The sequence below is a fragment of the Erythrolamprus reginae genome, chromosome 10 (assembly GCF_031021105.1).
Source record: "Erythrolamprus reginae isolate rEryReg1 chromosome 10, rEryReg1.hap1, whole genome shotgun sequence".
NCBI lineage: Eukaryota > Metazoa > Chordata > Lepidosauria > Squamata > Dipsadidae > Erythrolamprus > Erythrolamprus reginae.
This window is the reverse complement of record NC_091959.1, coordinates 41,010,847-41,035,952: the sequence shown is the minus strand read 5'-3', so window position 1 is coordinate 41,035,952 and position 25,106 is coordinate 41,010,847. Positions and strand designations below refer to the sequence as shown.

The 25,106-nt window shown below is 42.7% G+C and overlaps 1 protein-coding gene across 2 annotated transcripts in view; it reads left to right on the top strand.

Moving 5' to 3' along the window:
* Positions 1-2,955: 2,955 nt before the first annotated feature.
* Positions 2,956-25,106, top strand: part of SEPTIN5 (septin 5) — a 27,380-nt gene continuing 5,229 nt past the window's right edge. The window contains exons 1-7 of one of the 2 annotated variants that reach the window (XM_070762845.1): positions 2,956-3,162; positions 11,212-11,341; positions 12,261-12,347; positions 12,615-12,738; positions 16,653-16,787; positions 18,887-19,004; positions 21,147-21,248. In XM_070762845.1, coding sequence (XP_070618946.1) covers positions 3,073-3,162; positions 11,212-11,341; positions 12,261-12,347; positions 12,615-12,738; positions 16,653-16,787; positions 18,887-19,004; positions 21,147-21,248 — 786 coding nt within the window. In that variant the 5' untranslated portion in view covers positions 2,956-3,072. The remainder of the gene's footprint in view (positions 3,163-11,211; positions 11,342-12,260; positions 12,348-12,614; positions 12,739-16,652; positions 16,788-18,886; positions 19,005-21,146; positions 21,249-25,106) is intronic. The other variant, XM_070762846.1, reaches the window with a different exon arrangement.

The window sequence follows — 25,106 nt, the reverse complement described above, 5'->3', positions numbered from 1 at the left end:
TAGCGCCAATTCTCCCAACAGAATTTTAAGCTGGTTGACAGGAAGGTCAGAGAGACACCCCAGAGGTCAGAGAGACACCTGATTGGTCGGATTGTAAAAACATGTTCCAAGGTGCCAGAATAGAAGCTTTAGTTCCTAACACCATGGGAAATTTGTGTTTTTTTTCATGGTCTTAGGCGATCCCTGTGAAATGGTTGTTCGACCCCCAAAGGGTTGAAAGAGTTGAGAACCACTAATCTAAGATATCTATCTCTTTCACTCTCTGTATCTCTCTCTCTCTCTCTCCAACCATTTTGTATCTTCCATCCACCATCTAAGATATCTGTCTGTCTTCTCTCTTTCTTTCTCTCTTTCTTTCTCTATCTGTATCTATCTATCTATCTATCTATCTATCTATCTATCTATCTATCTATCTATCTATCTATCTACCTATCTATCTATCAATCTATGTATCTATGTATCTATCTATGTATCTATCTATCAATCTATAAATCTATCTATCTGTCTGTCTGTCTATGTATTATCTATCTGTCTGTCTGTCTGTCTATGTATTATCTATCTATCTATCTATCTATCTATCTATCTATCTATCTATGTATCTATGTATGTATGTATCTATCTGTCTGTCTGTCTGTCTATGTATTATCTATCTATCTATCTGTCTGTCTGTCTGTCTGTCTGTCTGTCTGTCTGTCTATCTATCTATCTATCTATCTATCTATCTATCTATCTATCAATCTATGTATCTATGTATGTATGTATGTATGTATGTATGTATGTATGTATGTGTCTGTCTGTCTGTCTGTCTGTCTATGTATTATCTATCTATCTATCTATCTATCTATCTATCTATCTATCTATCTATCTATCTATCTATAAATCTATGTATCTATGTATGTATGTATATATGTATCTATCTGTCTGTCTGTCTGTCTGTCTATGTATTATCTATCTATCTGTCTGTCTGCCTATGTATTATCTATCTATCTATCATCTATCTATCTATCTATCTATCTATCTATCTATCTATCTATCTATCTATCTATCTATCTATCTATCTATCAATCTATGTATGTATGTATGTATGTATGTATGTATGTATGTATGTATGTATGTATGTGGTGGAAGTGATGTGCCGGTGCCTGGAGGCTGTTGGGGCCTGGATGGGTGTCAACAGACTCAAGCTCAACCCGGATAAGACGGAGTGGCTGTGGGTTTTGCCTCCCAAGGACAATTCCATCTGTCCGTCCATTATCCTGGGGGGGGGAATCATTGACCCCCTCAGAGAGGGTCCGCAACTTGGGCGTCCTCCTCGATCCACAGCTCACATTAGAACAACATCTTTCAGCTGTGGCGAGGGGGGCGTTTGCCCAGGTTCGCCTGGTGCACCAGTTGCGGCCCTATCTGGACCGGGACTCATTGCTCACAGTCACTCATGCCCTCATCACCTCGAGGTTCGACTACTGTAATGCTCTCTACATGGGGCTACCTTTGAAAAGTGTTCGGAAACTTCAGATCGTGCAAAATGCAGCTGCGAGAGCAGTCATGGGCCTACCTAGATATGCCCATGTTTCACCATCACTCCGCAGTCTGCATTGGCTGCCGATCAATTTCCGGTCACAATTCAAAGTGTTGGTTATGACCTTTAAAGTCCTTCATGGCATCGGACCAGAATATCTCCGAGACCGCCTCCTGCCGCACGAATCCCAGCGACCGATTAGGTCCCACAGAGTGGGCCTTCTCCGGGTTCCGTCAACTAAACAATGTCGGTTGGCGGGCCCCAGGGGAAGAGCCTTCTCTGTGGCGGCACCGGCCCTCTGGAACCAACTCCCCCCGGAGATTAGGATTGCCCCTGCTCTTCCTGCCTTCCGTAAACTCCTTAAAACCCACCTTTGCCGTCAGGCATGGGGGAACTGAAACATCTCCCCCTGGGCACGTTTAATTTATGCATGGTATGTCTGTGTGTGTGTCTGTTAGCATATGGGGTTTTTAATATTTAAACATTTTAAACTTGTCTGATTACCCATGATTTGTTTCTACATGTTGTGAGCCGCCCCGAGTCTTCGGAGAGGGGCGGCATACAAATCTAAGTAATAAATAAATAAATAAAATAAATAAAATATGTATGTATGTATGTATGTATGTATGTATGTATGTATGTATGTATGTATCCGTCTGTCTGTCTGTCTGTCTGTCTATGTATTATCTATCTATCTGTCTGTCTGTCTGCCTATGTATTATCTATCTATCTATCTATCTATCTATCTATCTATCTATCTATCTATCTATCTATCTATCATCTATCTATCTAACTAACTATCTATCTATCTATCATCTATCAATCTATGTATGTATGTATGTATGTATGTATGTATGTATGTATGTATGTATGTATCTGTCTGTCTGTCTGTCTGTCTGAATTTCTGTCTATGTATTTTCTATCTGTCTGTCTGTCTATCTATCTATCTATCTATCTATCTATCTATCTATCTATCCATCCATTTTGTATCATCCATCCACCATCTATCTAAGATGTCTGTCTCTTTCTGTCTCTCTCATCTATCATTTTCTGCCTGCCTGTCTCTCTCTTTTTCTCCCTCCCTCCTTCCCTTCCCCCACCTCTCTATTTATCCAAAAGCATGTGAGGAATAGCGGATTTGACCCCAATTCCGATTGCAAAGCCTTTGTTATAAAACCCCTAGGCTCCGTTGTTGCCACGACCAGGGTGACAATGCTCACTCTAGAAAGCTCCTATTAGCTGCAGTGGACGTTCTCCTTTGTGTGTGCACACACAAACAAATACACACACACACACACACGCAATCTCTCCTCCCTTCCCTCTGAGTAAGCCTGTAAGAGTTGGACAGGAAATTGTAGCCCTCTGGCTGGTGTTGGAGTGTCTGTGAGTGCGTACGTGTGGGTGGGTGGGCAGATTGGTGCCTGCTAGAGACAGTTAGTCAAAACCCGGATAAGAACTTCCGAATGGGGCTTGTTCTCCTCGGTACTTATCCATTTATAGTTTGATGCTTGGAGATTTCCGCCACCCGGGGACCTTTTGCACAATTCCTTCGGATGGACTCCATCATTCTACAAGAGCAGTTAGTGGAAAGGCTCCTTTTACCCCGCACTCAAGCCCACCGGAGTCCTTCTGCCAAGCTCAAGGTACCAGCATATCTGCAGAGCAGGGACCAAACTACGAAGGAGTAGGTGGGTGGGTGGGTTTGGAAGAGGAGGAGGAAGGGGCTTCAATTTAGAGAGAAGGATAGCCTGGGAGAAGCATCATTTCCCCATCAAGGGGACACAATCTGAGGTTGGCTGGGGGAAAGATCAAAAGCAACGTGAGAAAATATTATTTTACCGAAAGAGTAGTAGATGCTTGGAACAAACCTCCAGCAGACGTGGTTGGTCAATCCACGGTAACTGAATTTAAACCTGCCTGGGATAAACATAGATCCATCCTAAGATAAAATACACGAAATATTATAAGGGCAGACTTGATGGACTATGAGGTCTTTTTCTGCCGCCAATCTTCTATGTTTCTATCCAAGACCCCTCCAAAGTTCAAGGGAAGAAAAAGTTCAGGACAAAAGATGATTTTCTCGCAGACATTTCAAGACCCAAGTACGCAACATAATCAGGGCAGAAATGAGCAGGCTTGCTATAGAATTGCAGAACGAGCAAAGGAAAGGGTTTCATACCCTATGGGGAAAATTGTATACATGGCTTGAAAATAAGAATACTGTAATGGTAAATAGATATGTATATAAATAGTTAGATGTTAGAAATTAGTAGTTGTAAGAGTTTCGTGTACAGTAGTCCCTCGCTATACCGCGCTTCACCTACTGCGGCTTTACTTCATTGCGGGTTTTCAAGAAATATTAATGAGAAAAATCATTCGCGGATCTTCGCTGGTTCGCGGGTTTCTAAGGAAGTCGATCGGCAGATTTAAACAGCCCGCCGAACTCGATCGGCAGGTTTAAAAAAAAAAAAAATCTAAAATTGTAAATACTGTATTTAAATACTGTATCTAAAATAAATACTGTGTGGGAAGGGTTTATAAACACTTAAAACAATGAAAACTTACCAAACAATTACAATATAAATACTTAAATAAGTACTATCAGTCGATAAATTCCCCATCGCGGATTTCACCTATCGCGGCCGGGTCTGGAACGTAACACCAGCGATAGGTGAGGTCTTACTGTAAATGTTATGTAAAGATCAATACAGTGGTACCTCTACATAAGAACGCCTCTACTTAAGAACTTTTCTAGATAAGAACCGGGTGTTCAAGATTTTTTTTGCTTCTTCTCAAGAACCATTTTCTACTTAAGAACCCGAGCCTGGAAAAAATTCCCATGAAATTTGAGAGTGGTATGAAGGCCCGGCCAGTTTCCTGCCATTCCCCCTGGGTTTCTCTCTCTGGCGCAGTGTATGGGAGGCAGCCTCGCACTGGGTGTATTTTTTTAAGCCTTAAAATTTTAGATTTTTTTGATTCCCCTCCCCTTCCTTCGGCAGCGACTGTCCTCCTCCTCTTCTTCCTCCTCCTCCTCCCACCACCCAAATTCCAAGCTTTTATTTCTTTCCTAATGGGTTTGCACGCATTATTTGCTTTTACATTGATTCCTATGGGGAAAATTAGCTTCTACTTACAAACTTTTCTACTTAAGAACCTGGTCACGGCACGAATTGAGTTCTTAAGTAGAGGTGCCACTGTACATAAATAAACTAGTGATAGGATAGTTGGATAACAATGCATTAAAATGGTTATGCTGATTCTGCAGAAATGCAAGTGAACAGTTACTTGAAGGATTTGTTAATGTCTTTCATGTGTTTGTATTGTTTGTTATTGTTTTAAAAAATAATAAAAATATTAAAATAATAATAATCAGTGCTAGAAAGGAGTGAGGTTTAACAAGGAGGACAAGGAGGAGTGGAAAAGGAAGACTCAATCTGAGTATTGTATTGGCAGTTCTGTGTTAGCAAAAACTTCAGAAGAGAAGTAAAACAAGCAGGAAGAGGGAGATCGCTGCTTGGTTTTGAGTCTTCTTTATTTTTTCATGTATTTTTTCATGTATTTTTTTCTGCTTCAACCAATTGTACCATTTTTCCCATGCGTTATGATTCGACTCTTAACAAAGAACAGGAGTTATAAAAATTACACGCAAGGGATTTTGGAGAGGATGGTTTGGGGAGATCTTCCTAGCCATCAAGTCTGCCGATTGGTTTCCGGTCACAATTCAAAGTGTTGGTAATGACCTTTAAAGCCCTACATGGCATTGGGCCAGAATACATCTGGAACCGCCTTCTACCGCACGAAGCCCAGCGGCCGATAAGGTCCCACAGAGTTGGCCTTCTCCGGGTCCTGTCGACCAAACAATGTCGTTTGGCGGGCCCCAGGGGAAGAGCCTTCTCTGTGGCGACCCCCGGCCCTCTGGAATCAACTCCCCCCAGAGATTAGAATGGCCCCCACCCTCCTTGTCTTTCGCAAATTACTCAAGACCCACCTTTGTCGCCAGGCATGGGGGAGTTAGGATATTCCTTCCCCTAGGCCATTACAAGTTATGCATGGTATGTTTGTGTGTATGTTTGGTTTTTATAATAAGGGTTTTTAGTTGTTTTATTAAATTGGATTGTTACATGTTTTCTTTAATCATTGTTGTTAGCCGCCCCGAGTCTGCGGAGAGGGGCGGCATACAAATCCAAGAAATAATAATAATAAATAATAATTGTTGTGATTCAGTCTGAGGCTCCTCAGGGAATGGCTGGAACTCTGCCGGCTCCATGCTCAGAGGGGGAGGACGAGGAACAGGAGGAGGAGGAGGACCAGGCAGACTGGGAGGAGGAATGTCAGGCCGAGGAAGAGGGAGAACAGCCTGAGACCCCCGGGGGGGAGCTCTCCCCAGCGAGTAGCCTGGAGTCCTTAGATGAGAACCCACAAGCCATCATCGATATGAGGCAGAGAAGAGCAGCACAATGAAGGGGACAATTAGCCAGGTATTTCCATCCCTAATAGGCAACAGCTGGGTTTGGGTGTGGTTCTCCCCAGAAATGTTGAAAAGGCAGGCCCGCCCTTCCTGTATTGTGGAGAGTTATCTTTTGGGAGTTCTGTGACCTTGCTTCGATCCTTGGCGTCTCTGATTCTGGTTTGTGGCTTCGAAGGCTGAAAACTTGGGGGAGGCGTGGGTTTTATTATCTACAGTGGTGTGTGTGCCAGCAAGAAGCCTGTTGTATTGTCTGGCCATCGTGACTCTTCTGTGAAGCCTCATAGCATTCCAGTTTGTAAGAACAGTTTTTGTTCTCTGTGTTTGTTTTCAAAGATATAGTGACTTTGCTTTTTACCAGTGTGTTTGGCTGCTTTTTTCAGTTGGTCTTGAAGTCTGGGGGCACCCAGACAGAACAAATAATATTGTCTGAACAGAAAGATGGAGGCGGATGTGGGTGAAGTGAGGCAGGCGTGCGCAGGTAGATTGACATCCATCCTACGTTGGGGCTGTCCATAAGATATTTATGATCTGATGGTGACATTTGGGGGGGGGACTTGGAAGCTGAGGTCCACCACATGTTAAAGTTGCTGAGGTTGAGAAAGACTGTTTTGGAAGGATGGGATTTAACCACCTATAATTTTTAGCCTTTGACGATGGGAACTGGACATATCGAGGGGGCACCAGATCAGCCGATGTCCATGTTTGACATTTTTTTTAAAAAAAAATATGAAAATCTGTTGATTTTGGAAGGCCACTGTGTTCCAGCCTTGACTTCAGAAGGCAAAATGTATCCAAAAAAAGCTGATTATATTGCCATGGTTTGCAACCTCTGCTCTTCTCTTTAGTGGACTTTCCCGTTCATTTTGCTGGAAATAATCTTTCTGCATTTTTGCTCTTTCTTTTGAGAAGAAGCAATTGAGTCATGCCCTGTTTTTTTCTAATCACAAAAGATCGCATTCTGGAACGAGCGCTTTGGCCTAGATTTTCACATGGTCCTAAGCTGCAACGAGGCATTTTTTTTTCCAATTTTGATTTGCATTGTTGTTGTTGTTGTTGTGTAAATGCAGCTCTGGGTTGTTGTTTTTTAAAGACGGAGTGAGTTTTGTGTGAATGATGGTATCAACCCAACATTCGTTTCCTTTTGAGCAAACTCAGATGCAAAAAAAAAAAGGAAATTGCAAGTAGAAACACAGATCATTTTTTACTAGAGAAAAGAAAAATATAATTCTTTTTTTTATATTTCTGTCCTTCACTGAAGGTGGTTAGAGGACAGGGTCAATGAACAAAATTTATTTGTTTTATTTATTTATTTATTCGATTTCTATGCCGCCCTTCTCCTGAGACTCAGGGCAGCTTTATTTAGAAATCTAAACTATTCTAAAAAAACTCGCAGTTAAAACTAAACAAACAGGTTTACACATCACACATCTGACATTCACTTGGAGAAAAGGAATCCTCAATCTGAGTATTGTATTGGCAGTTCTGTGTTAGCAAAAACTTCAGAAGAGAAGGATTTAGGGGTAGTGATTTCTGAATGTCTCAAAATGGGTGAGCAGTGTGGTTGGGCGGTAGGGAAAGCAAGTAGGATGCTTGGCTGCATAGCTAGAGGTATAACAAGCAGGAAGAGGGAGATTGTGATCCCCTTATATAGAGCGCTGGTGAGACCACATTTGGAATACTGTGTTCAGTTCTGGAGACCTCACCTATAAAAAGATATTGACAAAATTGAACGGGTCCAAAGACGGGCCATAAGAATGGTGGAAGGTCTTAAGCATCAAACGTATCAGGAAAGACTTCATGAACTCAATCTGTATAGTCTGGAGGACAGAAGGAAAAGGGGGGACATGATCGAAACATTTAAATACGTTAAAGGGTTAAATAAGGTTCAGGAGGGAAGTGTTTTTAATAGGAAAGTGAACACAAGAACAAGGGGACACAATCTGAAGTTAGTTGGGGGAAAGATCAAAAGCAACGTGAGAAAATATTATTTTACTGAAAGAGTAGTAGATCCTTGTAACAAACTTCCAGCAGACGTGGTTGGTAAATCCACAGTAACTGAATTTAAACATGCCTGGGATAAACATATATCCATTGTAAGATAAAATACAGGAAATAGTATAAAGGCAGACTAGATGGACCATGAGGTCTTTTTCTGCCCTCAGTCTTCTATGTTTCTATTCATTCATCAGGTGGGGCAAGATTTCAAAATTTCAATGACCCCAAGCCTGCCGGCACAGGTGGATCTTCAAAGCTTTGAGGAAGGCAGAGAAAGGGGGGGCAGTACGAATCTCTGGGGGAGCTCATTCCAAAGGGCTGGGGCCACCACAGAGAAGGCTCTTCCCCTAGGCCCCCGCCAGGCAACATTGTCTGTCTGACGGGACCTGGAGAATGCCGGCTCCGTGGGCCCTAACTGGGCGCTGAGTTGTATAAGGCAGAAGATGGTCCCGTAAGCAATCTGGTCCCCTGCCATGTAGGGCTTTAGAGGTCATAACCAACACTTTGAATTGTGTTCCGAGACCAATTGGTAGCCAGCGCAGCAAAATGAAGACATTCTGGCCAATTTGTTCATGGTTCTTGTCCAGTAGTTTTGTATACCCTGTTATCCAGAAATTTTTTTTGGAAAAAAATTCAAAATTTTTCTACTGGTTCTGCATATCTGACTGTACCCGTAGGAGCCCATCACTGCTATCTATGGGTACAGTCAGGTATGCAGAACTGGTAGAAAACTTTTGAATTTTTTTCTTTTTTTCCTTTCTGGGCTCTGGGTATGTTTTTCCTATCGCAGTAAATGAAGTTGAATGTGTATAATTTTAGAAGAGCTGTTTGTGCATGTGTGTGTATACATACACATACAGTTTATATAGTGGATAGAAATATAGCAACATAGAAGACTGACGGCAGAAAAAGACCTCATGATCCATCTAGTCTGCCCTTATACTATTTTCTGTATTTTATCTTAGGATGGATCTATGTTTATCCCAGGCATGTTTAAATTCCGTGACTGTGGATTTACCAACCACGTCTGCTGGAAGTTTGTTCCAAGGATCTACTACTCTTTCAGTAAAATAATATTTTCTCATGTTGCTTTTGATCTTTCCCCCAACTAACTTCAGATTGTGTCCCCTTGTTCTTATGTTCACTTTCCTATTAAAAACACTTCCCTCCTGGACCTTATTTAACCCTTTAACATATTTCAATGTTTCGATCATGTCCCCCCCTTTTCCTTCTGTCCTCCGGACTATACAGATTGAGTTCATGAAGTCTTTCCTGATACGTTTTATGCTTAAGACCTTCCACCATTCTTGTGGCCCGTCTTTGGACCCGTTCAATTTTGTCAATATCTTTTTGTAGGCGAGGTCTCCAGAACTGAACACAGTATTCCAAATGTGGTGTCACCAGTGCTCTATATAGCGGGATCACAATCTCCCTCTTCCTGCTTGTTATACCTCTAGCTATGCAGCCAAGCATCCTACTTGCTTTCCCTACTGCCTGACTGCACTGTTCACCCATTGTATATTGGATAATGTATATTTTTATATGCCTGTGTGTAATATGTACGTACACATACGGCATTTATACGTAGAATTAAATAGTATGTTTTAGATGTTCAGTAATAGGGAAATTGTATCTCTTTAAGGCGAAGAGAGGCCAGGCACCATAATCCTTGCCACGAGTGACGTCAAGTTGGCCACCTTTAAGCCAGTCACATGACCTATAAGCCACCCACCAGTCATATGACCCTCAAGCCACTCCCACCTAGCCGGCAAGCCACACCCACAAAATAAGCCATGCCTATAGTCTGGTCATAAAAAAAGTTTTGCAGCCCTTCACTGCATAAGAAATCTGGTCCCCTGCCATGTAGGGCTTTATAGGTCATAACCAACACTTTGAATTGTGTTTGGAAACCAATCGGTAACTAGAGCATCTTTCAGCTGTGGTGAGGGGGGCGTTTGCCCAGGTTCTCCTGGTGCACCAGTTGCGACCCTATTTGGACCGGGACTCACTGCTCACAGTCACTCATGCCCTCATCACCTCGAGGCTCGACTACTGTAATGCTCTCTGCATGGGGCTACCTTTGAAAAGGGTTCGGAAACTTCAGATCGTGCAGAATGCAGCTGCGAGAGCAATCATGGGCTTCCTCAGGTATGCCCATGTTATACCAACACTCCGCAGTCTGCATTGGTTGCTGATCAGTTTCCGGTCACAATTCAAAGTGTTGGTTATGACCTATAAAGCCCTTCATGGCATCAGACCAGAATACATCCAGGTCCGCCTTCTGCCGCACGAATCCCAGTGACCGGTTTAGTCCCACAGAGTCAGCCTTCTCTGGGTCCTGTCAACTAAACAATGTCGGCTGGCGGGACCCAGGGGAAGAGCCTTCTCTGTGGCGGCCCCGACCCTCTGGAACCAGCTCCCCCCGGAGATCAGAATAGCCCCCACCCTCCTTGCCTTTCATAAGCTTCTTAAAACCCACCTCTTTCGTCAGGCTTGGGGGAACTGAACTACCCTTTCCCCCCTAGGCCTATACAATTTATGCATGGTATGTTTGTGTGTATGTTTGGTTTTAAATAAGGGTTTTTAATTATTTTAAACATTAGATTTGTTATATGCTGTTTACTACTGTTGTTAGCCGCCCCGAATCTACGGAGAGGGGCGGCATACAAATCTAATAGATAGATAGATAGATAGATAGATAGATAGATAGATAGATAGATAGATAGAGCAGCAAAATGAAGACATTCCGGCAAATTTGTTTTTGGTTCTTGTCCAGTAGTTTTGCATACCCTGTTATTTATTTATTTATTCAATTTTTTAATGCTGGCCTTCTCCTTAGACTCAGGGTGGCTTACAGCATGTTAGCAATAGCACTCTTTAACAGAGCCAGCCTATTGCCCCCACAATCCGGGTCCTCATTTTACCCACCTCGGAAGGATGGAAGGCTGAGTCAACCTTGAGCCGGTGGTGAGATTTGAACCGCTGACCTGCAGATCTAGCAGTCAGCTTTAGTGGCCTGCAGTACTGCCCTCTACCCACTGTGCCACCTCGGCTCGGTTATCCAATGCAGAGGCAAAATTAGGACCACCTCCTCTCTTCTCTGTCCATGAGTGGAGATCTTGAGCAATAGGTTGTATCTCCTGTATAAGCGAACGCCTCTTCAAACGTTGATATGATTGTTGTGCAAACCGGAAGTTTGTTCCTCTCTCATTCTCTCCTTTTTCCCCAGTCTGACCCATGGCTGCTTATCTCCCCTTCTCAGGACCATGAGAAGCAGTATGTGGGCTTTGCCACTTTGCCCAACCAGGTCCATCGGAAATCGGTGAAGAAGGGCTTCGATTTCACCCTCATGGTGGCAGGTGAGGGGAAGTGGGATTTGTGGGTCCTGCGAATGGCGCAGAATCTCTGCTAGAGGTTCTCCTGAACCCTTGCGAACCCCCCAATCAGCCCACCCCTGGATGTGGTTCTACTGGATGGGTTTTCAGCTTCCTGGTTCTGGGATCGATTAAGCATTCTGGCTTCATAGATCCTCCAAGATCCTCCAAGATCAATTAGGAATGGGCAACCAAGATCTACCGATCAGCGGCTTGGGTATTAAACCTATTCTTGCTAGAGGTGGTGGACCAACTGTGGACATCTAGAGATGGATGGATCAAAAAGATGAATCCTGTTGAACCTTCCTTCCTTCCTTCCCTCTCTCCCTCCTTCTCCTCTTCCTTCGCTCGCTCCCTCCTTCTGTTCTTTCCTTCCTTCCTTCCTTCCTTCCTCCCTCTTTCTCTTCTTTCCTTCCTTCCTTTCTTCCTCCCTCCTTCCCTCCCTCACTTCTTCTTTTCCTTCCTTCCTTCCCTCCCTCCTTCTCTTCTTTCCTTCCTTCTTTCCTTCCTCCCTCTTTCTCTTCTTTCCTTCCTTCCTTTCTTCCTCCCTCCTTCCCTCCCTCCTCCTCTTCCTTCCTTCTATCCCTCCCTCCTTCTTTTCCTTCCTTCCTTCCCTCCCTTCCTTCCTTCTCTCTCTCCCTCCCTCCTTCTCCTCTTCCTTCCCTCCCTCCCTCCTTCCCCTCTCCTCTCCCCTCCCCTCCCTGAGAATGGAGATTAAAAATTAGACTGAAATATTCTCTCTCTCCAAGGACAGAATGTTCTAAATCAGATATCAGGTACAGAGAGAGGATAGTGATAGTTCTGTTGTGCCACTTCTGAAGATTCAAGAATCGTTCTAAGATTTGTGTGTGCGCGCGCATATACGTATATATATATTTAAACAGTTTGACTTTTGTCCTTTTAGGAGAATCTGGTCTGGGCAAATCAACTCTGGTGAACAGCCTTTTTCTGACAGACCTCTACAAAGACCGAAAACTTCTCAACGCTGAGGGTACCATTCTTAAAATTAGTCCTTGCGGTCAGCCAATAGCACAATTTCCCATAATGTATATCACTTGTGGATTGGGGGGAATGGGGCGCAGTAGGCATGGCCAACTGGTCATGGCCAACTGTTGTAGACCTGCCAAGGCCACTCCACATTTTGGCTATTTTGGAGGAGACCAGATGCAACCTGGGGTGGGCTCCTGAGTTGGGACTTGGAAGAAGACCCTGGTTCTAACCAACCTCCATTGTTGTTTTTTGATCCTAATCTATTAAGAAAGAATAAATCAGACGGTAGAGATTGTGAAACATACTGTGGACATCGAAGAGAAAGGGGTCAAGCTGAAGCTGACCATAGTTGACACACCAGGCTTTGGAGATGCCGTCAACAACTCCGATTGGTGAGTCCTTCCTTCTCCTTTGTCTGAATGTGTACAAAACCCACTTAATTAGGGGGCTGGACTAGAAGACCTTCAGAGTCCCTTTTCAGTTTATTCTATTCCAATTCGAATCCTATTCTATCCTATTCTCCTTGGTGGTTACCCTAACCTTAATCGGTAAGAAGAGAAGGATTTAGGGGTAGTGATTTCTGACAGTCTCAAAATGGGTGAACAGTGTGGTCGGGCAGTAGGAAAAGCAAGTAGGATGCTTGGCTGCATAGCTAGAGGTATAACAAGCAGGAAGAGGGAGATTGTGATCCCCTTATACAGAGCGCTGGTGAGACCCCATTTGGAATACTGTGTTCAGTTCTGGAGACCTCACCTACAAAAAGATATTGACAAAATTGAACAGGTCCAAAGACGGGCTACAAGAATGGTGGAAGGTCTTAAGCATAAAACGTATCAGGAAAGACTTAATGAACTCAATCTGTATAGTCTGGAGGACAGAAGGAAAAGGGGGGACACGATCGGAACATTTAAATATGTTAAAGGGTTAAATAAGGTCCAGGAGGGAAGTGTTTTTAATAGGAAAGTGAACACAAGAACAAGGGGACACAATCTGAAGTTAGTTGGGGGAAAGATCAAAAGCAACATGAGAAAATATTATTTGACTGAAAGAGTAGTAGATCCTTGGAACAAACTTCCAGCAGATGTGGTAGATAAATCCACAGTAACTGAATTTAAACATGCCTGGGATAAACATAGATCCATCCTAAAATAAAATACAGGAAATAGTATAAGGGCAGACTAGATGGACCATGAGGTCTTTTTCTGCCGTCAATCTTCTATGTTTCTATGTAAGAATGCAGTACTGCAGGCTGCTTCTACTGCCTGTCTGCTGCGTACAATTTGACAGTCCAAATCTCACTAGGCTCAAGGTTGACTCAGCCTTCCATCCTTCCAAGGTCTGTAAGATGAGGACACCCAGATAGTTGGGGTCAGGAGGCTGACTCTGTAAACCACTTAGAGAGGGCTGTAAAGCACTGTGAATTGGTATATAAGTCTAAGAGCTATTCTTATTGCCCTTCCTTCCTTCCTTCCTTCCTTCCTTCCTTCCTTCCTTCCTTCCTTCCTTCCTTCCTTCCTTCCTTCCTTCCTTCCTTCCTTCCTTCCTTCCTTCCTTCCTTCCTGATGACTCAGCCTTCCAAGGTCAGTAAAATGAGGACCCATGTCTGAAGTAGTGTAGGGTTTCCTGCCTAAGCAGGGGGTTGGACTAGAAGACCTCCAAGGTCCCTTCCAACTCTATTGTTGCTATCATCCCCTCCACTACCACCATCTTCATCATTTTTATCTCCAACTTGTCACTGACTCGTAATCCTAACACTCCTCCTCGATTCCTACCAATTCATCACAGATTTCAAAATGTTCTGATTCATTCATTCTTTTTTATTTATTTATTTTTAAATTATTAGTATATAAACTTTAAAAACAAATGACAAAAAATGACAAAAAACATACCAAAAAACATTATGAAAAACAGAACCAAAAAAATCTACAAAACATACATACGTTAATACCTATTAGTCATTTTATGGTATACATATCGATTTCTATGCTTTTGAATTTTTCCATTTGTTGTTGATAATGATAATGATAATGATAATGATAATGATAATGATAATAATTTATTAGACTTGTAGGCCACCCCTCTCCGAAGATAATTTGTCCTAATCTTTTGTTGTTGTTGTTGTTGTTGTTGTTGTTATTTTTATTATGTCAGTACAACACAGCAAACGAGATCACTATGCTGGATTTCGTATTTCATCACCAGTCGGGCGCTTTCCAAGCACCTAGGACTGTGTGATGTAGCGGCGAATTATGTTTGCCGATCCCAGTAAAGCTGCCTTTTGCAATTGACAGATGGAGATTTTGTCAATTCCGATGGTTTTCAAATGTCCACTGAGATCCTTTGGCACTGTGCCCAGCATGCCAAGTACCACTGGGACCACTTTCACTGGCTTATGCCAGAGTCGTTGCAGCTCGATTTTTAGATCTTCGTATTTCACTAATTTCTCTAGCTGCTTCTCTATAATTTTTATTATTATTATTATTATTATTATTATTATTATTATTATTATTATTATTATGTGACCATTCAAAATTGCAACGGCACCAGTGATTTACGACCATTTTCACACTTACAACACTTGCTGAATTCCCCAAGGTCACGCGATCAGAATTCCGATACTTGGCAACCGGCTCATATTTATGACGCTTGCAGTGAGTCACCTGCATTCACGTAACAACCGTGGTATTAGCCACAGCTGTGATTCACTTAACAGTGGCGCAAAAAGTCGTAAAATGGACTGAAACTCACTTAATAACAAGTGTCTTGCTCAATGACAGAAATCTTAAGCTAGGTTATGGTCGTACGTCATGGACCCTCCTTATTTATTTAACTTTTTTTCCCGATGCTGGGAACTATAATTGAGTTGTTAACCTGATCCTACGTAGCTTCTGCTCCGGCAATCTCACACTACTCACGAGAGCCTACAAAACTTTTGCCAGACCCATCCTTGAATACAGCTCATCTGTCTGGAACCCATACCACATCTCGGACATCAACACCCTTGAAAACGTCGAAAGATATTTCACCAGAAGAGCCCTTCACTCCTCCACTCGAAACAGATACCCTACGAAAATAGATTAACAATCCTGAGTCTAGAAAGCTTAGAACTACGGTGCCTAAAACACGATTTAAGTATTGCCACAAGATCATATGCTGCAACGTCCTACCGGTCAATGACTACTTCAGCTTCAACCGCAACAACACAAGAGATTCAAACTTCATATTAACCGCTCAAAACTTGACTGTAAAAAATATGACTTCAGCAGCCGAGTTGTCGAAGCGTGGAACTCATTACCGGACTCAATAGTGTCAACCCCCTAACCCCCAACATTTCTCCCTTAGACTATCCACGATTGACCTCTCCAGGTTCCTAAGAGGTCAGTAAGGGGTGTACATAAGTGCACTAGTGTTGTGATTCAGCCTGAGGCTGCTCAGGGGACCAGCTGTGTCTCTGCTGGCTCCATGCCCGGAGGAGGAGGACAGTGAAGAGGAGGGGGCTGAACAGTCGGACGGGGGGAGAGGAAAATCAGGAATGGGATGAAGGAGAACAGCATGAGAGCCCCGGGGGTGGGGTGGGCCTCTCCCCAGCCAGTAGCTTGGAGTCATTAGGTGATGACGCACAAGCTGTCATTGACATGCGACAGAGACATCAGATCAAAGAAAGGAGCAATTAAAGAAGTATTATCAGCACTGAATTAGGAACAGCTGGGTTTGGGTGTGGTCCTCCCTTAGCAGGGTTTAAAAGGCAGGCAAGCCCTTGAAGCCATGTGGAGTGTTATCAGTTTGGAGTTGCGTTATCCTGTCTTGTTTCTCGGCGTCTCTGTTCCTGGCTTGTGGCCTAGCAGCTTTGGAAGACCCCGTGGGAGGTGTAGGTTTGCTATCTACAGCCTCGGCTTGGCAGCAAGAATTGCCTTCGTGGATATATCTGAAGATACAGCATTTTCCTGTTTGTAAGGACATTTTCTGTTACCTGTGTTTTTCTTGAATTTTTATAAAACTGCCTTTGCCTTTTACAAGTGTGTCTGGCTTCTCTTTTTGGGTTGGTATTGGCTTTCTGGAGTGACCCAGACAGAATAACTAGTGTGCCTTTCGTCCCCTGTCCAATTGTCTTTCCTTTATCTCATATATCATATATATTTTCTTCCTTTCATATATCTTCTCCTCTATTTTTACATATTATCTTTATATATATTACTTCATGTCTATTCTCTTCCATATGAATTGTGTATTGGACAAATGAATAAATAAATGAATAAATAAAATAAATAATGTCTTTCGTTTTCCTTCTTTGTTACTTCCTGTCCAGTTGGAAACCGATCACCGACTACATCGATCAGCAGTTTGAACAGTACTTCCGGGATGAGAGTGGCCTCAACCGGAAGAATATCCAAGACAACCGCGTTCACTGTTGCCTCTATTTTATCTCGCCGTTTGGACACGGGTAAGGCCGAGATCCAACAATCATGGCTGTTTTGCTTGGAAGGGAGTGTTTGACGCAGCCTGTTAGGCTGTAGGGCTTGATAAGACTTGTGGACTTCAACTCCCAGAATTCCTCAGTCAGCCATGCTGACTGAACTGAGGAATTCTGGTAGTTGAAGTCCTCCTCCTGCTCCTCCTCTCCACACATCCAACTCCCTTCTAGCACTGATGATGTTACATAATTGGGCAATGAAATGTCTGCAAGAAAAGCATCAAGTTCAGAGAGCAACAAGAACCCCACAATCGTCCTCTTCTTCCTCCTCTCTCCCCTTCCTCTTCTTCTTGTTCTTCTTCTCCTCTTCCTCCTTCTCTTGTTCCTCTTCCTCCCTGTTCCTCCTTCCTCCCCTCTTCCTTCTGTTCTTCCTCCTCTCTCTCCTTCCTCTTCTTCTTGTTCTTCTTCTCCTCTTCCTCCTTCTCTTGTTCCTCTTGTTCTTTTTCTCCTCCTCCTCCGACTCCTCTTCCTCCTCTTCTTCCTCCTTCTTCCCTCTTCTTCCTTCTCTTCCTCTTCTTCTTCCACCTCTCCCCTTCCTCTTCTTCTTGTTCTTCTTTTCCTCTCCTCCTCCTCTTCTTGTCTTTTTCCTCCTCCTCCTCTTCCTCCTTCCTCCCCTCTTCTTCCTGTTCTTCCTCTTCTCTCCCCTTCCTCTTCTTGTTTTTCTTCTCCTCTTCCTCCTTCTCCTCTTCCTCCTTCTCTTCTTCCTTTTCTTGTTCTTTTTTTCCTCCTCCTCCTCCTGCTCCTCTTCCTCCTCCCTCCCCTCTTCTTCCTCCTCTTCCTCTTCTTCTTGTTCTTCTTTTCCTCCTCCTCCTCCTCTCTTGTCTTTTTCCTCCTCCTCCTTCTTTTCTTCCTCCTTCCTCCCTCTTCTTCCTGTTCTTCCTCCTCTTCTCTCCCCTTCCTCTTCTTGTTTTTCTTCTCCTCTTCCTCCTTCTCCTCTTCCTCCTTCTCTTCTTCCTCTTCTTGTTCTTTTTTTCCTCCTCCTCCTCCTGCTCCTCTTCCTCCTCCCTCCCATCTTCTTCCTCCTCTTCCTCTTCTTCTTGTTCTTCTTTTCCTCCTCCTCCTCCTCTTCTTTGTCTTTTTCCTCCTCCTCCTTCTTTTCTTCCTCCTTCCTCCCTCTTCTTCCTCTTCTCTCCCCTTCCTCTTCTTGTTTTTCTTCTCCTCTTCCTCCTTCTCCTCTTCCTTCTTCTCTTCTTCCTTTTCTTGTTCTTTTTTTCTCCCTCCTCCTCCTCTGCTCCTCTTCCTCCTCCCTCCCTCTTCTTCCTCCTCTTCCTCTTCTTCTTGTTCTTCTTTTCCTCCTCCTCCTCCTCTTCTTGTCTTTTTCTCCTCCTCCTTCTTTTCTTCCTCCTTCCTCCCTCTTCTTCCTGTTCTTCCCTCTTCTCTCCCCTTCCTCTTCTTGTTTTTCTTCTCCTCTTCCTCCTTCTCCTCTTCCTCCTTCTCTTCTTCCTTTTCTTGTTCCTTTTTTTTCCTCCTCCTCCTCTTCTTGTCTTTTTCCTCCTCCTCCTCTTCCTCCTTCCTCCCTCTTCTTCCTGTTCTTCCTCTTCTCTCCCCTTCCTCTTCTTGTTTTTCTTCTCCTCTTCCTCCTTCTCCTCTTCCTCCTTCTCTTCTTCCTCTTCTTTTTCTTTTTTTCCTCCTCCTCCTGCTCCTCTTCCTCCTTCCTCCCTCTTCTTCCTCCTCTTCCTCTTCTTCCTTCCACCTCTCCTCTTCCTACTTTGGTCATGAAACATCTGCCACAGCCATGCTCAGAGAAACATCAAGGACAAAATAAACCTTGCACTCTTTGTAAACTCTGTCCTGATTCTTGACTTCCTGAACCCGACATTAGCTTCCTCTTCTTCTCTTCAAGCTTGAAGTTTCTCTTCAAAATATCTCTTCGAAATTGCTTTGCTTGTCTGGTTTAGCAATTCAACTGGGAGGAATTATTACTTTAATTAAATTAAATTTATATTAAATGTATTAATTTAAACTATATTGATTTGATTTATCTTTTACCACATCTAGCGTTGCTTCTCAGAACTCAGAACCACGTGGATTGAGTTTTTTGTCTCATTTGCCCTCTTTTTGCGGTGCAGATTAAGGCCAGTTGACGTGGAATTCATGAAGGCGCTCCATGAAAAAGTGAATATTGTCCCCCTCATTGCGAAAGCAGACTGCCTTGTTCCCTCCGAAATCAAGAAGCTAAAAGAACGGGTAGGCAGCATTATTGCTTATTTCCAAAGGAAAGGGGTTGTTTTTAAATATATATATATACAGTAGTACCTCGTGATACGAACCCCTCGTCATACGAACTTTTCGAGATACGAACCCAGGGTTCAGAAAACTTTTGTCTCTTCTTACGAACTTTTTTCACCTTACGAACCCGCCGTCTGAATGCCGAACCTGGAAGTTCAGCAAAAGTTTGAGTTCGGCGTTCGGGTTCGTAAGGCCGCCAAGAAGCGCCGCCGCCCGGCTGTCACCTTGCCAGAAGAGCCGCGGATTATCGGCTGGTTGGGAGGCTCAAACGAAGGTGGGGAATCCCAATAGGGAATTCCATGGGCGGAGCTTTGATGTCACGAAGACGTCCTTCCTGGCCGGCCAAAACGTGGACTCCAGAAAGGACATCTCCATGATGTCAAAGCTCCGCCCATGGAATTCCCTATTGGGATTCCCCACCGCCGTTTGAGCCTCCCAACCGGCCGACAGCTCTGCGGCTCTTCTGGCAAGGTTAGGCGGGGCTTCTCGGTGGCCTCCCGAACCTGAACTTTTGCCAAACTTTTGGGTTCGGCATTCGGGAGAACGCTGAGAAGCGCCCGGCTGTTTCAAAAGGTGACAGCTGGGCGGCGGCACCCAGTGGAGCGCCGTTTTTGCGATATTTTTTTTTGCTTGCACGCATTAATTGATTTTACATTGTTTCCTATGGGAAACATTGTTTCGTCTTACGAACTTTTTGCCTTACGAACCTCCTCCCGGAACTAATTAATTTCGTAAGATGAGGTATTACTGTATATATATATTTATGTCCTGTCTTTATGGTGGAAAACAAACTAATATTCCTTCCTCCTCTTATTTTCCCTATATAACAAGTTCTGTGTTAGCAAAAACTTCAGAAGAGAAGGATTTAGGGGTCGTGATTTCTGACCGTCTCAAAATGGGTGAGCAGTGCGGTCAGGCGGTAGGGAAACCAAGTGGAATGCTTGGCTGCATAGCTAGAGGTATAACAAGCAGGAAGAGGGAGATCGTGATCCCACTGTATAGAGCGCTGGTGAGACCACATGGGCAGTGGTGTAAGTTCATCCTGCCAAAAAGTAAATAAACGGTAATTATCTGAGACTTCAGACAACCTTAAAAAGGTATTTTTGATAAACCAAACTGCGTTTCCATGTCATTGTGCCTAGAGGGACTACAAGGGCCTATTGTCCCTCACAAATCCACCCTGAGTCTAAAGAGAAAGGCAACGTAGAAATCAAATAAATGAATGAATGAATGAATGAATGAATGAATGAATGAATGAATGAATAAATAAATAAATAAATAATAAATAAATTTGGGTCCTCATTTTACCGATCAAAGAAGGATGGAAAGGCTGAGTCAACCTCGAGCCGGTCCCCATCGAACTATTGACAGTCGGTAGAGTTAGCCTGCAATACCGCATTCTAACCACTGCGCCATCACGGCTCTCTGCCTACACGCAACAGGCAAAGAATACATGGCAATACAGGACAATATAATCTGCCCATGTTACACCAACACTCCGCAGTCTGCATTTGTTGCCGATCAGTTTCCGATCACAATTCAAAGTGTTGCTTATGACCTATAAAGCCCTTCATGGCACCGGACCAGAATATCTCCGGGACCGCCTTCTGCCGCACAAATCCCAGTGGCCGGTTAGGTCCCACAGAGTTGGCCTTCTCCGGGTCCCGTCGACTAAACAATGTCATCTGGTGGGACCCAGGGGAAGAGCCTTCTCCGTGGCAGCCCCGACCCTCTGGAACCAGCTCCCCCCAGAGATTAGGATTGCCCCCACCCTCCTTGCCTTTCGGAAACTCCTTAAAACCCACCTCTGCCGTCAGGCATGGGGGAACTGAGATCTCTCCCCTTGCCTATGCAGTTTTATGTATGGTATGTTGTATGTATGATTTTTAAACAATGGGGTTTTTTAGACTTTTAGTGTTAGATTTATTATTATAGACTTTTAATATTAGATTTGTCATTGTATACTGTTTTTATCACTGTTGTGAGCCGCCCCGAGTCTGCAGAGAGGGGCGGCATACAAATCTAATTAATAATAATAATAATAATAATAATAATAATAATAATAATAATAATGATTTGAACAATCATGTTTTTTGTCAGATCCGAGAAGAGATCGATAAGTTTGGAATTAAAGTTTACCAGTTTCCCGAATGCGACTCCGATGAAGATGAGGATTTCAAGCAACAAGATAGAGAACTGAAGGTGAGCAAAACTAGACTCGAGTATAGATGATATTGCTCGACTTAACGATTGATGGATTAGCAACTGTTCAAAGTTGTGACCTCATGGAAAAATACAGCTATGATCCAGTGTGATAGTTCCCATGGTTGGGTGCATAAAAATGATTCATTAGCCTTAAAGGGTTTTTCAAACACAGGGTTGTCCAGTTGTAGTTATCTGTTTTTTAAAAAGTTTTATTGAGTATGAACATTTAAAAAATACATTTAAAACATGCATTATTAGTAAAATCATGGAATGCGCTGAATTATCAAAAAATAACAATGGAAATACAAAACAAAAACGATTCAGAGTTTTACAAGGCCTGGGAGAAAGGGTACAGATGGTTATCTAATTTTAAAAACAATAAAACAAAAACCAATCAAAATTCCTCAACATAAATCAAAAGAAAGATATACACAACAGAAATTCTGACCAAAATTGACACAATCTCTCTCTGAGTTCAATCCACCCGATAATTACTAACAATATACCAATATCATAACTCACAAATGTCTTTTACCCACAAAATTAATAAACATAACCAAACTAAGTTGTCACAGTAAATATTCCTGCTAGCTTGCAGGTACTACCCCCCCCTTTCCCCCCCTTCCTTTCTTACCTCATCTACAATCTCTACTACAATAGCTATCTATCAATGCATATAGCAAAATGCTACGTTATTCTTAAATTACTATACTTTACAGATATAAGATTATGTAAATACATAAGTTCTGGAGACCTCACCTACAAAAAGATATTGACAAAATTGAACGGGTCCAAAGACGGGCTACAAGAATGGTGGAAGGTCTTAAGCATAAAACGTATCAGGAAAGACTTCATGAACTCAATCTGTATAGTCTGGAGGACAGAAGGAAAAGGGGGGACATGATCGAAACATTTAAATATGTTAAAGGGTTAAATAGGGTTCAGGAGGGAAGTGTTTTTAATAGGAAAGTGAACACAAGAACAAGGGGACACAATCTGAAGTTAGTTGGGGGAAAGATCAAAGGCAACATGAGAAAATATTATTTTACTGAAAGAGTAGTAGATCCTTGGAACAAACTTCCAGCAGACGTGGTTGGTAAATCCACAGTAACCGAATTTAAACATGCCTGGGATAAACATATATCCATTGTAAGATAAAATACGGGAAATAGTATAAGGGCAGACTAGATGGACCATGAGGTCTTTTTCTGCCGTCAGTCTTCTATGTTTCTATGTTTCTAAATACGAATATTGAATACAAAATAATTATCTATAGATAAATGTTTGAAATGAATATACAACAATATATACAGTAATACCTCATGATACGAACTTAATTGGTGCAAGGAGGAGGTTCGTAAGACGAAAGGTTCGTAAGACGAAACATTGTTTCCCATAGGAAACAATGTAAAGTCAATTAATCCGTGCAACCAAAAAAACCCCCGCAAAAAAAACGGCTTTCGGCGACTGCTGGGAAGCCGCGCGGCTGTTTTAAAAGGTGACAGCCGGCCCGGGGGGCTTCCCAGCACCCCCCGAACCCGGGTTCGGGGTTTGGGGGGGTGCTGGGAAGCCCCCCAGGCCGGCTGCGACCTTTTAAAACAGCCGCGCGGCTTCCCAGCTGTCTCCGAACGCCGAACGCGGAAGTTCGGCTTTGGCGGTCGGCTTCAGGAGACAGCTGGGAAGCGGCGCGGCTGTTTTAAAAGGTCGCAGCCGGCCTGGGGGGCTTCCCAGCACCCCCCGAACCCCGAACCTGGGTTCGGGGGGGGGTACTGGGAAGCCCCCCAGGCTGGCTGTCACCTTTTAAAACAGCTGCGCGGCTTCCCAGCAGTCGCCGAACGCCGGTTCGTAACTCGAAAAAGTTCGTAAGAAGAGGCAAAATTTTTCTGAACCCCGGGTTCGTATCACGAGTTGTTCATAAGACGAGGGGTTCGTATCTTGAGGTACCACTGTATATGCTACTGCATAAAAAGATTGCTTGCCCCATCTCCCTCCTATCTCTCTTTTTGTACTCCCATTCCCCTTCCCTATTCTTAATAAATTAATAAAGTATATATTTTTAAAAAAAATACATTTAAAACATTAAACCAGAAACTTCAGACAAACCCATATAAACATAACGTTAAAACATACAAACAAAAACCTTCTAACCCTTTCCGAAATGATATAGGATCAGCAATCTTAAATGCTCAAAGAGCCATTTGGACACGTTTGCCACATAAAAGAAAACACCGGGAGTCACAAAATCATTTTGACATCTAAAATAAAGACAGTCTGCGGAGAGGGGCAGCATACAAATCTAATAAATAAATAAATAAATAAAATAAATATAGTGTTTTTTACCTTTGTGCTGTGTTTTTAAAAAAACTGTAGTGTGTTGCATTTTTGTAATCAATGAACTGCTACAGAGAAAACAAATGTTTATTTCTGCACGCAACAAAAACATTTTGAACTCTGGAAAAAAAGAAAAAAAGAGATGGTTTGAAAAGCTCAATAAATGACATACTGGTGTGTGTCATACATTGGTGGTTGCGAAATGGCCTTCCCCAAGGCTGAAAATCACCTGGCTAATGTTCCCATGCACGCTGGAGCTGACCTAGGGCAATGCCTCGTGCGCCCTGCGATATAGCTTCACATTCCACCTGTGGCCTACGTGCCATAGGTTCGGTCTCATTGCCCCACACCAGGGATAGGCAAAGTTGGCTCTTCTTCTATGACTTGTGCACTTCAACTCCCAGAATTCCTGAGCCAGTCATGCTAGCGCAGGAATTCTGGGAGTTGAAGTCCCTATGTCATAGAAGAGCCAACTTTGCTTACCCCTGCCCTACACCATTTCGGACAGATGTCAATTCAATCTCTTCTTAAAAACCTCCAGCGATGAAGCTCCCTTTCGCTTCCCTTTTGGTCAACAGGAGGTTTTTATATATATATAAATAATTTATTCATTAAATTAATAAAAAAGGGGGGTAATATAAACAGGAAAAGAAGAGGGGAGAGGGGAAAAGATACAAATCAGATAGTTTAGGAAAATAATAGAATTATTACATAGTAATGCATAAAAGTTTTTGTATCAATAATCTATTTCTCAAACTATGTAGGTAAAAGGTATCCTTATCATTACCATATATCTTATGTTGTATTTATAATTCATACATTTAATTTCCAATGTGTGTGTATATATTGTTTAGTGAAAATTGGTTTGTAAAAAGGAAAAGTCAGTAAAGAAGAGTATAATTAAGGAAAGGTAATGTACAGTAGTCCCTCACCTATCGCTGGTGTTACGTTCCAGACCCGGCCGCGATAAGTGAAATCCGCGATGTGGAATTTATCGACTGATAGTACTTATTTAAGTATTTATATTGTAATTGTTTGGTAAGTTTTCATTGTTTTAAGTGTTTATAAACCCTTCCCACACAGTATTTATTTTAGATACAGTATTTAAATACAGTATTTACAATTTTAGATATACAGTATATATATATTTTTAAAATCTGCCGATCGAGTTCGGCGGGCTGTTTAAATCTGCCGATCGACTTCCTCAGAAACCCACGATGAAGTGAAGCCGCAGTAGGTGAAGCGCGGTATAGCGAGGGACTACTGTATTGTTATTTAGGTGAAGTAGTTGAAGAAGACTGAAATTTGTTTGAAGAAGAAAAAATTAAGAAAAGGTGAGAGGGGTAGATCTGCGTGTGACGCAGACGTTTTTAGGTGATACGACATGGTATAGTAAAAAGATAGGGGGTGTACATGTAAAATATAATAAATATATTCTTATGTGAAAAAAAGTATGAAAATTAATATAGGTATTGATTAGTAGTTGCATTAATCTGTTGTGTAGTGCATAAACATTTCTGTTTG